Here is a 14,124-nt window from a genome sequence, read left to right on the forward strand (position 1 = left end):
GGGGATTGTCCCATCAAGTCGTTATTATCAACGAATTTTCATTTCCAACTGGATAATAGGTGTGTCTTCATTCCACTACTTGTGTGTGTGCTTTAAATGGAATTCTAGATCCCTGATGGAGGGGGTACCCACATGTTTAACACACAGCATGGCATCCAAGTCCTCTATACCTTCAAGAGATGAGACTTGTTTTTTTCTTTTCTTCCAAAAGAAGCAGCACTAATCCCCAGAGGCTAAGTAGTAAATATATTTAGGGGTTTAATCATTGATCTGGTGACTAGCACTGTTCATTGATCTTGCTTATCTTGCCTTTAAGACTTCTGCAGTGGCATTTTCACAGGTAACTTGAAACTTCCTAGAATTACCACCTGTGTATCTTTGATATCATCACCACTTTGATTCACAAGTGAAGCTACCTTTGGTGTAAGGTCTCCTCTGTCCTCTGTGGGAAAGGATACAGCGGTGAGAGAACGAGAGAAAGCTTGGGTGTTGTAGTGGTTAAGAGCGGTGGACTCGTAATCTGGGGAATCGCGTCTCTGCTCCTCCACATGCAGCTGCTGGGTGACCTTGGGCCAGTCACACTTCTCTGAAGTCTCTCAGCCCCACTCACCTCACAGAGTGTTTGTTGTGGGGGAGGAAGGGAAAGGAGAACGTTAGCCGCTTTGAGACTCCTTCGGGTAGTGTTAAAGCGGGATATCAAATCCAAACTCTTCTTCTTCTTCTTATAGCAAATGAAATTGTCCTGTCACTGGCCCCTGCATCTTCACCAGAGGGTTGGGAGAACCCTCAAAACACATTTGGGGTAGTGCGTGGTTTGCAGGGAGAGAAAGTCCCAGTGTGCAGGCAGGGATGACTTCATTGGATACAAGCAGCTGTGTGTATGTTAAGTGAGCAGGATTGTGTGTGGGTCTGGCCCCACAGAATAATACAGCCCTCAATCTGAAAATGTCTCCCCCACTTCCAGTTTAATCTGAAAGCCAAATCTCCATCTATCCATCCCTGAGTAATATGAAAACGGATATCAAATAGTTTACGTTCATGAGGTTTGCTTCTAATTAAATATAATTATAGACTTATTTGATGTTGTGGCAGATAAAACATTTTCTTCTAGATGATGATTAAAATTTATTTCCTGAGAAAGTTGTAGAGAAGAATTACATCTGGTTTGAAGGACAACTGGGAAGAACTAGATAAGCAGCATTCTGCACACCTCTTTATCCTCGACATCATCCTCTATAGAGGATTAACTATGCTGAATAAGCATTAGAGCTTTAATGACAAACAGTTTGCTTTGTCTAATGATACATTTATTGGCTCTCCATGATGAAGCCATTTGCCAGCTTGGTCCTCCTCAGTTTGATTTTCACCATCCAAAGTAAGTCCTTTTGCTCTATTTGTTCTCTCTACTTTATGGTACCTGCCACATTTAGCATTTCTTCATGTCAGATGCTTTATTTTGTTGGTTCCAGTGCTTTTCTTCTAGAAAAGAAAGGTGCCGGTAGACGTTACACTTTTCACCAATGCTTTTCAACTAGAAAAAGGGTCTGGTACTGCGTATCCTTGAGTACCCCCAGAAAAAAGCACTAATTGCTTCCATGAATGGGGGTTTGCTAATACTAGGGAATACTTTTTGCATAGCTGTATGATGCAATAGTTACAGTAATGGCCAGCTCTTTGATGTACATTTAATTGGTGCCTGCTAGAACATATTTGGGAATGAATCAATTTTTAGGTTGCTTAAGTTATCTTCCAAATGCATATGGTTGATTAACATCCTATATCCTTTTAAATGTGTTTGTGGGAACAGGCGTTTATTGTTTTGTTTTGTTCTTGTTTATTATTATTTTTTTTGCATATTTTATGCTCTGAGATCTTCAGATGAAGGACAGTTTACAAATTTAATAAATGAAAAATAAATAAATATCAGCATTAAAATTTCACGGTGTTGTTCCTGTTGCTTATCTGCTACAACAGAAAAACAACCCCCTCCTCTGAGTGAAGCTCGGAAACCATTCGTGTTGGAAATGTGTCTCTTTAGATGCTGAATATCTAGTTTTTAAATCATCATTGGAATTCAGATTTGCAGACACGAGAGAGGGAAAGTAGTACAGTATCTTGCTGAAACTGAAATTCACAGGATTTGGAATTTGTAATTTCTCTTCTTTTCCTGGTTGGCATTATAATGTGAATAGTAAAAGTTGCATGTTACCATTTCAAAGTTTCTTGCAAGATCTCATTTTTATTAGGAGGCAAAGTGGACATCACACTTCTCAAATACATTAACTCTGTTAAGTGTGGGGTAAATAGAAACAAGCCCAAGATGTTTGTGAATTGATCTGCTTCTTCACTTGAATTAAAACCCAATACAATGACTTCTCACTTGATTCTCCATTATTCTTTGGCAATGTTTGTGTGAAATATAAGTCAAATTGCCCTTTTTATTTGAAGCTGAGATCAGAACTGATTATCCATAGTTATTTGCATATAAGGCCTTCATCTGTTTTTAATTGATGACAGGCGAAGCACTGCAATGCTATACGTGTGTAGGTACAAGTGATGAAGAATGTAACAGACAAGGTACAGAGCAATGTCCAGGGAGTTCTGATGCCTGCGCAATCATAAGAGGACAGTCAAGTAAGTGGTTGTATAATGGTCATAATCAAAACTTTTTTTGGTTAATTTCAAGCAATGGAAACTTCTGCGAATTTTGCTAGCCAGAAAGGTGCAGGGGGCGGGGGGAGGCCATAACACAGAGAAAGCAGAATCCATTTGCATTTTATCTTTAACATTATTGATAAATTACATTTTGGTCCACTTTTGTACTGAACTTTCAAATATCCATAAATACAGCATTTAAAATCCTTAATTTTGAAGGGCCGTTTAATCCAGATAATTTAAATTTATGGGAATGTTGTCTGTATTCTGTTCTTTTCCTTTATCTTGTTAAATACTGTACTCTCAATTAACTGAGTAAATTTCATGCCATCAGAAATCTTAACTAAATTTTCTACTATAAGGAGACAAAAGATAAATGTGCTATAGTTGAAGGTCTGTATTTCCTGTGGGTTTTAGCAGGTATTGCACAGATGGTAATATAGCAAGTTACTTGAGATGTTAACTAATTTAACTGATGTTACTTGAGATGTTAAGTAATTTACCTGAAGATTAATATATCAAGTTACTTTGATGTTAACTAATTAATTTGGAGATATCAATCAATATTGACAAGATACCAAGATATAGTCTGAAAGCATAGAATATTTCCAAAAGTCTCAGTAATAGTTGAAATAATCACAAGCACATTTCAGAAGCTTCCTAAGGAACTGGAGCTAGACTTTCAATAAGCATCTTGCCCAAATGATGTCCCCCTCAGCTGTTCCAATGGAGAAGAGGAGGCGCCTGTAGGAGCTCTCCACACCCAAAGTCATAGAAGTTCAGATGGGGGAACTTAAAACTGTAGTTTCTGTCTAATATACCTTTAAACTCATGAACTTGGCTAGTAATATCTTTCTTTAAAAGGTCCTTGATAAACACTTCAACAATTGAGTTACTTTGTTTCAGGTTATGACAAATTAAGATAAGTATTCGGTTTATTTTCGTGTTTCTTTCCTGATTATACCAACCTTTTGGACTTTCGGAACATTCATTTATTGTCTCTTGAATTTACTCTTAAAGTTCAGTTTCCTACTTACATGTCAGCATTTCCTAAACAATGAGTTTCCACAGACAAGACACTTGACTTTAGGCAAGGTTTGAGTTCTCTATCTGATCCATCTTCTCTGAAGCCTGAAGAACGTTTCCATCACATGTTCATCATATCATATTAGGAAGCAGTATAAACAATACCAACAATACAACCAAGGTTGCTTTCTCTTAAGCTCCTTAAAGTTCTCTCTTTCCTCTTCTGGAGATGAAACTAAAGCAGGTGAACTAGCATTTTGTCATTGTCACCCTTTATCAATATTTCTATGAGATAAAAGGCAGCAATGAAGCAAAGATTAATAATGAACTATTTAGGCTTCAAGCCTAGAATAGGAACAAGCAGAAACTTGGGATTAGAACATCAGTCTATGTTTTTCTAATATCCACAATTATTTTTCTGGATGGCAACTAAATAAAGGGAAGTCTTGATGCTTCTAATAGGCATGTAAATTTGTAGCTATACTTCTCGACTGACAAATAAAATAAAATGCATTCTATAAAGCCAAATCAGTGTAACATTCCTTAAAATGTTCCTTAACGTTCCTTAAAATGGCAGTGCTTTCACCTAGGATAAGCAGTTTGAAGATGTGAGCCTAGATGTTCTGATTCAAGCTAATAAGATAAAGAAGCAGTTAAGCATGGATGGTGTAATATGTTCTGGATTTGTCTCTGAATCTATTCTAGGTGGCATTATGAAGTCGTGTTCGTATAGGTCATTCTGTGAGCGAGCGCGGAGGGAAGGTTCACGGGCACCCGGAGTGAGTGTCCACTGCTGCTATTCAAATAATTGCAATGCCAAAGGCCTGGGCACAAGACATATTCCCTCCTCCTGCTACTTCTCTTTACTTCTTTCTGCTCTCTTGTGGCACTTCTTTTTTTAACGCGGAACAGAATTTGAACAGGAACGGAAGATGGAAAGGAAGCTATTCAACCAGAGCTACAATACTGTATTTGAAGGATTGATATCAGGAAACCCAAATGAGCACTCCTATGACTATAGGACATTACATTTCAAAAAAAAATCAGTGGCAGTTAAAGATGTTGGTTGGAGCGGAGGGCACAGAAAAGCAGACATAAACCCTGAAACAGTTCGGTCTCAATCCTATGTATTTTCAGTCATTGAGTATTTCAATGCTATTGTTTTAACCAGATGTGTTTCAACCATATTGTTGGTTTTATATGATTCTATGTTGGGATAATGCAAGAGCAGGTTTGGGGAGACCGGCAAATGGCATTGTACTGAAAATAGATAATCTAGTTAGAGTTAGTTCTGTCCATAAGAAAAACCCATGAGCTGAATCAATGTGTAAACTGGGCTGGGCTGATAAGCCCAATTTTTCACCAACATTATGTACACCATCATTCCCACCTCCTCACTTGTTGTTAATTCAGCATGTGAACATTTCTCATGAACTGGGCTTTATTTGGCAATTAATCCCACAAACAAGCAAAACATAGCTGCCAACAGCAGCCTTGTAATGATGTACGTGAAGCTTTACAATCTGACAATGGTGAAGAGCCTCTGTGTGACCGGCAATGTCAGGAAATTTGCTTATGGAACAATAGAGCTTAGCAATCCTCCTCCAGGAACTCTTTCTCAAGGAACTCTCCTAACAGGAACTCTTTGTGATGAATGGTTTAGTGGAGAAGAAATAAACAAAACAATTTGAAAATATACCTAAAGCCTGATTTTATAGAGTTAGTTGAGTAGCTTTGGTACCATTCTGCATATTTCACAGCAGACTGTTGGAAAATCAAGTCCTTAAAATGGCCTTGTGGCATTGGATGGATATTACGAAAACATGATGGGCAAAGGGAGTACAGCTTTATCTAGGATGATCCCTAGGGTAGAAACTGCAAATCCAGATTAAGCAATGACACAGTTTCTGGTCACTAGGCTTCTTAGGTTGCATTCCTATACCTACCTACCTGGGAGTAAGTCTTATTAAATCCAATAGGACTTGCTTCTGAGTACACATTAAGAACATAAGAAGAGCCTGTTGAATCAGGCCAATGGCCCACCTAGTCCAGCCTCCTGTTCTCACAGCAACCAACCAGATGCCTGACTCAAGCACAAGATCACTCTCCCCTCCCTAATAGGGAAGATCTAGCTCTATGTATAGAGTTGTGCTTGTGAACAGACCTACCAGTTACCTTGTGTGCCCCTATGATTAGCCCACAGCTATTTATTAAAGCTTTTGATCGTTGACTCCTTTTGACATGGTTTCATTGTGTTGTGTGTATTGGCCGCCATGCTTCCCTTTGGGTAGAGTTCTACATAAAGGCACATCTGTACTGAAGCGTTAACTTTATGCATATGTATATTATTGTTTATGGTGGAAATAAATGTGTTCTCTAAATAGAAATGAAATCTAGCTGTACAGTTTCTGACCTGGGAATGCTAAGAATTGCATGGCTTCTGCTACCTAAAGTACTCCTAAACCAAACTGCCCTGGAGGCCTGTTTTTACACAAAAAATTATAGACCACGCATAGATATAAGATATCAAGCTAAGGTACAACAGAATATGCAGTTCAACAGAACATAAAATACTCATTAAAATGACAGACTCATCTTTCAAAAGTTTAATCAACTGAGGAGGCCTGTCAGCCTAAGAGATGCCTGGAAATTTTAGGGTGCTTGCCGAATCTCTGACAGAAGAGTATCAGAGTTGTTTGGCTAAGAAAGATCCCAACCTCCACCACCCAACCTCAGATTCTTAGAAGGTGCCCTTTCCAGTGCAAAAGGAAGGAACCTTCCAGAGGAAGGTGATCTTCTGTTGCCTCAGGTGAGCCTCCACAGTACAAGGCAAAATTTGTGTGAAAATCAGCTGTCTTGGGCCACTCAGATAGCAGTCATTGGTCAATGTAATAGGTTGCTGGGAACAGAAGCCGATTTGACTAGAGCTGGTACTCCAATGTGATGAACTTGTTCCAACAACGGTCAGAGCTAGAAGGGACTGAAGTGCCCCATGTTCTGAAACAGGTACTCTGGCAAGTAGGACTATGAGACTGTAGTCCCTGGGGCAGACATCTAAGGAGGCTTGGTTGGCTGCTTGGATGCACATGCTTGCTGGGTCTAGAATTTAAGTTGGGAGATGCCACACTGTCCTGAACCCCTGGTCCACCTGGCAGCAAGTCAGTATATCAAGTCCCCAGTTCAGGGTCAATCCACGTGCCCAAAGTCCTGCAGATATCCTGGTGCATCCAAGCTGAGTTCCATCAACATGGACAGTTGAGTAGACCCAGCACCTCAGCTCTGCTGCCCTTTTGTACTTTGCATGCTGATTGCAGCATCTGGGCTTCATGAGACCTGTGATCCTCACCTGTTCTGAGCCTACTCCAGCTGAGGAATCACACACCTTGCCTGCCTCAGCCTCCTGGAGTGCCCTGCCCGCTGCTCCCTACACCTCAGAGCCCACCGTGTTCATGGAGACAGGGGCACCTCTTGCTCTGGTGATGGGTCCTCTTGTTCTGGTTCCTGTGCACTGACCCCCCACCCCCTCCATCATCCCATGAGTACTTCCTACATCAACTCCTCCTTCCCCAATCTCCAGCTTGCCCCAGTGTGTCCCAGTCCCGGCTACATCATTTGCTGGGATTGCCTTCCTCCTCCCCTGCCAGTTCATGACAACATACTTCCCTCTGAAAAGTATTTTTTTTGCAGACACTTTCCCCTAGATTTGATCCAGAAGTGAAGATATCCTAGGCCCGTATTGTGATGCCACAGTCGTAATGAGATGACATAACAGTGTTCTGTATGTATGCAGACATCGCCACTTGTTGCTGCTTTTAAGGGCCTGAAGTCATGCTTTTTCTGGGAGAAAGGTGGAAGGGATATGGGAAGGAATTTATAAGCCTTCTTTCAGCAACCCCTAATCATCTCTCACTGAGTCTTGACAGGAATCCAGAGCAGCATTCCTGAACATGGCCACAAAAATGACTTGCTACAAGCGTCTCCATGGGAAAACCCGACATTCCCTGGAATTGCTTCAGCTAACTTCTTTTGTTCCTGAAACACCTGCTTTAGATAATAAAGAACACCTGTAAGTAGTGGCTAACGTTTTGAGAGATGTATCTGAAGTGCTTTTCTTCTGGGGGTCCTCAAAGGTATGTGGTACTGGCACCTTCTTTTCTAGAAGAAAAGCACTGGTTAAAAGTGTGGCGTTTACCGTAAAAACATCATGGTGAGTACTGGCACCTATTTTTTCTAGAGGAAAAGCACTACGTATTTATAATGGGTGGTACTACTGAATAGTGAAGAGAAAGAGTTAAAGAGACCTCTTTTGCTTCTAGATTCCAGAACGTGTGATGCATTCTAGAAGGGATGGGCTGTGTTCTAAAAGGAAGTGGGGCAACAGCATGTCATTGGCTACTGCTGTTTACTCAGATTACAATTATTTTATTTTACTAGATTTATTAGTCACTAGTTACCATGGTCTCCAATTGTCATTTAAAAACAAAAACAAAACAGAAAGATTACACCAATAAAATTTCATATAAAACATTAACATTCTCATACAAACACCTGTAATTCATGCCTACAGAAAACAATGCCACCATTGCCATAAAAGCCAAAGGAAGTTTGGGCAGCCCACCAGGAGTTACCCCTACCTAAAACTAAGATAAACTGCAAGTCGGGAAAAGAAAAGGAAGAGAATGGTGACTTAGTTTTTTTTCTATATACACATGAAAGAAAAGAATCAGACTCCTCCTTGAAAAAGGGACAATGTGACATTAGGAACATTTTAGTTTTGTCTTTGTCCTCTTCCTGAATGCATACAAAACTGATGCTGTCTTTTTCACCTCCAGTTACCTGCTCTCAGCTCCCTATGTGTCTCTGGGAGGACTCTCGCCAAATGAGAAGGAGATAGCTAAGGTAGGTGTGTGGGTGTTTATGATAGCTTTGGATGACTAAGACTTCGAGAGCAGAACAAAGCTGCTGGCTAGCCAATCTAAGCTACTAGTTTAACTTACTTTACAGGTCTGTGTATTGTAAAATCTATGGACTTTGGCTTACAGCTATAACGAAACAACACAGATAATCATAGTCTTGCTAGAGTATACTACAGACAATACTTGGGGCTCATCATCACCTCCCAGGTTCTTTGCCATGCTGGCCCAAGACATTTTGTTGCATGAGGCAGAGTGGCAAATGGTGCCACATCCTTCTTCCAAGTCACAGCGCAGAGCCAGCCAAGTTATTATGATATTTAAGGCAGAGAATCCCACAATGTTCTCTGCCCCCGGTTCCATTCCCACCAGTAGCATAGCATCTCTTCCTCCCCTATGTTCATTTGAGATTTTCCTGACATGCCTTTGGCCTCCTCCACTGCTTCCTTCAGGTTCCTGTTTCTTAATCCACAGCCTCCTTCCCACTTGTGACTGTGTGTCTGTGCTTCTCATCTTTCCTTCCACCCAGCTGCTTACAACCTCTGCTGATCTGAAGTCCTCTGTGAAGTTTGACCTGGTCAAATTGGTCTTTCAGTTCCTCTCGCACTGACTGTTGTGTAGGGTATTCATATTTTATACACGACCTTTCACCTTTAGAAATGAGAATGTTTATTAACATTCTGCAACTTCACATAAAAGTCATTCCATTGGTGGGCTGATGTAAACACAGATTGCATATGGGAGATACAGTGCTAACCTTTGAGGAGATGCCAGGTTAAAATTTCCGGAGAAAACCCCCAATTGATAGCCATTTCAGCTGACTGACTGATCAAAATCTGGCAGTTTGAGGAGTGCATTGCATGGTGAGTTATTTTGGTTTTTTGGTGGGGGGAGACGTTGAAATGGCAACACCACAAGGACAATAAATTATGCTGCAGCAGATCACAAGATGGACTGAAGACAGGTTTGTGATACTTCTTGTCCTTACCCCAAATGTTCATCAAAAAATCCATGTAGAACTTCACCAGCTCAATGGTGGGTGGATGAGTTATTTGGGGGCCTTCTCGGTTTGATTTTAAAAGAAAGAGAGAGACCAATATAATATTAATTCTACAAAGCAGAGGTGTGCTTGTTGATATCACCTGGGAAATGGTACAAGTCCCATTGAAACTCTTTTAGCTCCCTTCAAAACTCTTCCACTCTGAGGGATAATTCTCAAATTGCGTTGGGCAATATTTTGGTGTCAAATTTAGGTGAAAGGTGTACTTTTTAAAATGATCACTTACTGAAGTACAGGCAGCAGCTTGATTTGATACCTCTTTCAGCTGTGTGGGCTCTCAGCCTGGATACTAGTAGTAATTTGTCTCATTCTTCCTATTCCTCTAATGTATCTACTCCTTCAAGCCCAAATGAAGGTGATTACAGTGGTACCTCAAGTTACAAACACCTAGGGTTACAAACACTTTGGGTTACAGACTCTGCTAGCCCAGAAATAGTACCTCGGGTTAAAAACTTTACCTCAGGATGAGAACAGAAATCGTGCGGCGGTGGCACTGGGAGGCCCCATTAGCTAAAGTGGTACCTCAGGTTAAGAATGGTTTCAGGTTAAGAACAGACCTCCGGAACGAATTAAGCTCGTAATCAGAGGTACCACTGTATTTTCTTGACAGTTTGTCTAGGGAGAAAGGAATGTATAGCCTTATAGCATCATTATAGCCTTACAGACCAACAGGACACAAGGGCAACATACACACTCACACCATTGAGGTATTTATTCACATTATACCTTTTATGAGGCGGGGAAAATTACTGCATTTGGATGACCTTGGGCTAGTCACACTTCTCTGAAGTCTCTCAGCCTCACTCACCTCACAGAGTGTTTGTTGTGGGTGAGGAAGGGAAAGGAGAATGTTAGCGGCTTTGAGACTCCTTAGGGTAGTGATAAAATGGGATATCAAATCCAAACTACTCCTCCTCCTCCTTTCTCTTTCTCCAAGGAGCTCAAGATGGCATTCATAGTTTTCCCTTTCCTCATTTAATCCCCACAACAACTCTGTGAGGCAGGTTAGGCTGAGAGGCAGCGACCGACTCAAGGTCACCAGCTGAGCTTCAGGTATAAGTGGGGATTTGAACCCTGGTCTCCTGGGTTCTAGTCTAACCCTCTAACCACTACACCACAGACATTCATGTCTTTGTTTAAGGTTGCAGGACCTTTGAAAAATCGTTCGTTCCGCAAGCAAGCCGGGCTCACCAATCGCTGGCAATTTCCATTCAGCCCAAGTTGTGACCTCCTGGGAATTTCACAAGTGAATAAGGCCACCCGGGTTGGTCTCAATGAGACCTTGATGAGAATGATATCAGGTATGGTCATAACTGAGAACATTGACTAACTGTTTGATTGGAAACCCTCTCTTTTCTGCGTCTGCTGGATGACTGTGAAAGCTTTTGAGCTTCTTGGTAAGGTTGAAAATAGGGCACTGCTTCCCATAGAAAAGTAAAGGTAATTCCACAGTGTGTCAGTTTCTAGAATCAAGACTGTTTTAAATTTACCTGTATTCTACAAGTCTGTAGCATTAATCTCTTGAGCGGTCTGATTGGAATTAGCACTTCCAAACTCTTCCACTAGAGAGCGATTATGTATCTGTAAGAACTTGACTGAACAAGCCCTGTATCTTTAAGTATACAAGTGTAAAGAGAAGCACGTTTTATTATTTTGTTAATCATCTCTCTCTCTTTCTTTCTTAACTGATATACATTGAAGTCTACTGTTTCTGAAAATTTTTATGCATTGACATACCCAGACAGACACATATTCTGTATGTATGGGTGTACACATAAATTATATGTATTTGGGTGAGGTTCAGATTTTGACATCTTATTCCCAGGTCCATTTTGGATTGGGCCCAAATCCTCTGTAATTTGCAGAAATATGAAATTCCACTATTGCTGCTATGACATTCTCTGGAGTCTGAAGCCTTCTTTGCTGCCTGTCTCTGAACTGGATGGCATTCTCCATAATTCTTTGCATGCTATCGCAGCTCTCACTAGAACATCCCATCCCTGCAGTTGCATTCCTTGGAAGCCTCTCTGTCATCACCCTAATTTGTGTGAAATGTGGAGCAGGCAGGGAGGCCCTGGGAGTCTCATCTACTCAGGACACAGTTCCTGGTCCAGAACAAATACCAGGGACTGGGATTAGAGGGAAGATTCCCCCTAATGCGATAGACAGGTCATGTTGAAGAAACTAGCCAGGAAAGACTCAAAGGCTGAGTACACACCAAACCTTTATTCACATTCAGGTTTGAAAATGGTATAAGTGCAATCTACTCAGAACAAAAAGCTAAGTTAATAGTTAATAATGTGATGACAGAGGAATTTAAGATAGAGAAAGGGACACGACAAGGCTGCCCAATTTCCCCATTGCTTTTTATTTCGGTTCTGGAGGTTTTGCTGAATATGATTAGAAGGGACCGTCTGATTAAAGGTATTCAGGTCGGAGCCAAACAATATAAATTGAAAGCTTTTGCAGATGACCTAGTTTTGACGTTACAGGAGCCAGAATCTAGCACGAAAAGAGTATTAGAATTGATTCAAGAATTTGGTCATGTGGCAGGATTTAAGCTGAACAAGTCAAAAACTAAAGTGCTTGAGAAAAACTTAACACCGATTGAGAAAGAGAGGTTTCAGAAGGAGACTGGTTTAACATTAGTTAAGAAAGTAAAATATTTGGGGGTTAATATGACTGCTAAGAACTTAAACTTATTTAAAGATAACTACGAGAAATGTTGGATAGAAGTGAAAAAAGACTTGGAAATATGGTCAAATTTGAAGCTTTCCTTGTTGGGTCGAATTGCAGCTATAAAGATGAATGTATTGCCAAAAATGTTATTTTTGTTTCAATCATTGCAAATTTTGGACAAGATGGACTGTTTCAAGAAGTGGCAGAGAGACATTTCCAGATTTGTCTGGTAGGGCAAGAAGCCTAGAATAAAATTTAAAATATTAACTGATGCAAAGGAAAGAGGTGGATTTGCCCTGCCAGACCTTAAACTTTACTATGAATCAGCAGCATTCTGCTGGTTGAAAGACTGGCTGCTTCTTGAGAACACAGACATTTTGGATCTAGAAGGATTTAACAACGTTTTTCGTTGGCATGCATATTTGTGGTACGACAAGGTTAAAGCACATAAAGCATTTAAAAACCATATTGTCAGCAAAGCATTGTTCAATGTCTGGATAAGATACAAAGATTTACTGGAAAATAAAACCCCAAGGTGGTTGTCACCAATGGAAGCGAAGGCTCAGAAAAAGCTCAATATGGAGGCCAAATGGCCGAAATATTGGGAAATACTGGAACAAGAAGGAGACAAACTGAAATTACAGAGTTTTGAGAAATTAAAAGATAAAGTGCGAGGCTGGCTTCATTATTATCAAATAAGAGAGGCCTATAATTTGGATTAAAAAAATGGCTTCCAGGTGGAAAAATCAAAATTGGAAACAGAACTGTTAGATCCCAAAACTAAGATACTTTCAAGAATGTATAACTTGCTGTTAAAATGGAATACGCAGGATGAAACGGTTAAATCTGCTATGATTAAATGGGCACAAGATATTGGTTATAACATTATGTTTGCTGACTGGGAACAGTTGTGGACCACCGGTATGAAATTTACGGCATGTAATGCCTTAAGAGAGAATATTATGAAAATGATGTACAGGTGGTACATGACACCAGTCAAGCTTGCAAAAATTTATCATTTGCCTGATAATAAATGTTGGAAATGTAAAGAAAATGAAGGTACATTCTTTCACCTTTGGTGGACGTGCCCAAAGATTAAGGCTTTCTGGGAGATGATCTATAATGAAATGAAAAAGGTATTTAAATATACCTTCCTGAAGAAACCAGAGGCCTTTCTCCTGGGCATAGTCGGCCAATTGGTGCCAAAGAAGGATAGAACTTTCTTTATGTATGCAACAACAGCAGCAAGAATACTTATTGCAAAGTATTGGAAGACACAAGAGCTACCCACCCTGGAAGAGTGGCAGATGAAGGAGACGGATTATATGGAATTGGCGGAAATGACTGGCAGAATCCGAGACCTGGGAGAAGAGTTGGTGGAAGAAGACTGGAAGAAATTTAAAGACTATCTTCAGAAATACTGTAAAATTAATGAATGTTAAAATGATGTTGGATTGAAAATAAGTGGCATTAGCAACAAAGTTAATAAGAATATGAAAAAATGAATTGATAATGGATGAAAATATAGAGTTATAATATGTTAAGATACAGAGTTAAGATAAACGAAAGAGGGTAAGGATTTGCTGATTTGATTATTTAAATGGGAATACAAAAAGGGGAGGTGTGAGGAGGCCAAGGAAATAAGCTAATGAGTTCAAAGTTACAAAAAACGGATTTGTTTTTAATTCTTTTTTAGCGATTTGTCTTTTGTATTTTGTATTTTTATTCCTCTTTTTTCTTTTTCATGTATTTTTCTATGTTCTCTTTTTTGTATCTTTTTCTTTTTATATG

General features: G+C 40.0%; 1 protein-coding gene across 1 annotated transcript in view; it reads left to right on the forward strand.

The window, feature by feature from the left end:
- The first annotated feature begins 7,455 nt into the window (after nucleotides 1-7,455).
- Nucleotides 7,456-14,124, forward strand: part of BTBD16 (BTB domain containing 16) — a 31,993-nt gene continuing 25,324 nt past the window's right edge. The window contains exons 1-3 of the mRNA XM_083616956.1: nucleotides 7,456-7,747; nucleotides 8,514-8,580; nucleotides 10,796-10,955. Coding sequence (XP_083473082.1) covers nucleotides 7,629-7,747; nucleotides 8,514-8,580; nucleotides 10,796-10,955 — 346 coding nt within the window. The 5' untranslated portion in view covers nucleotides 7,456-7,628. The remainder of the gene's footprint in view (nucleotides 7,748-8,513; nucleotides 8,581-10,795; nucleotides 10,956-14,124) is intronic.

This window comes from Podarcis filfolensis, assembly GCF_964270895.1.
Source record: "Podarcis filfolensis genome assembly, chromosome: 5".
In the NCBI taxonomy this organism is placed as follows: domain Eukaryota; kingdom Metazoa; phylum Chordata; class Lepidosauria; order Squamata; family Lacertidae; genus Podarcis; species Podarcis filfolensis.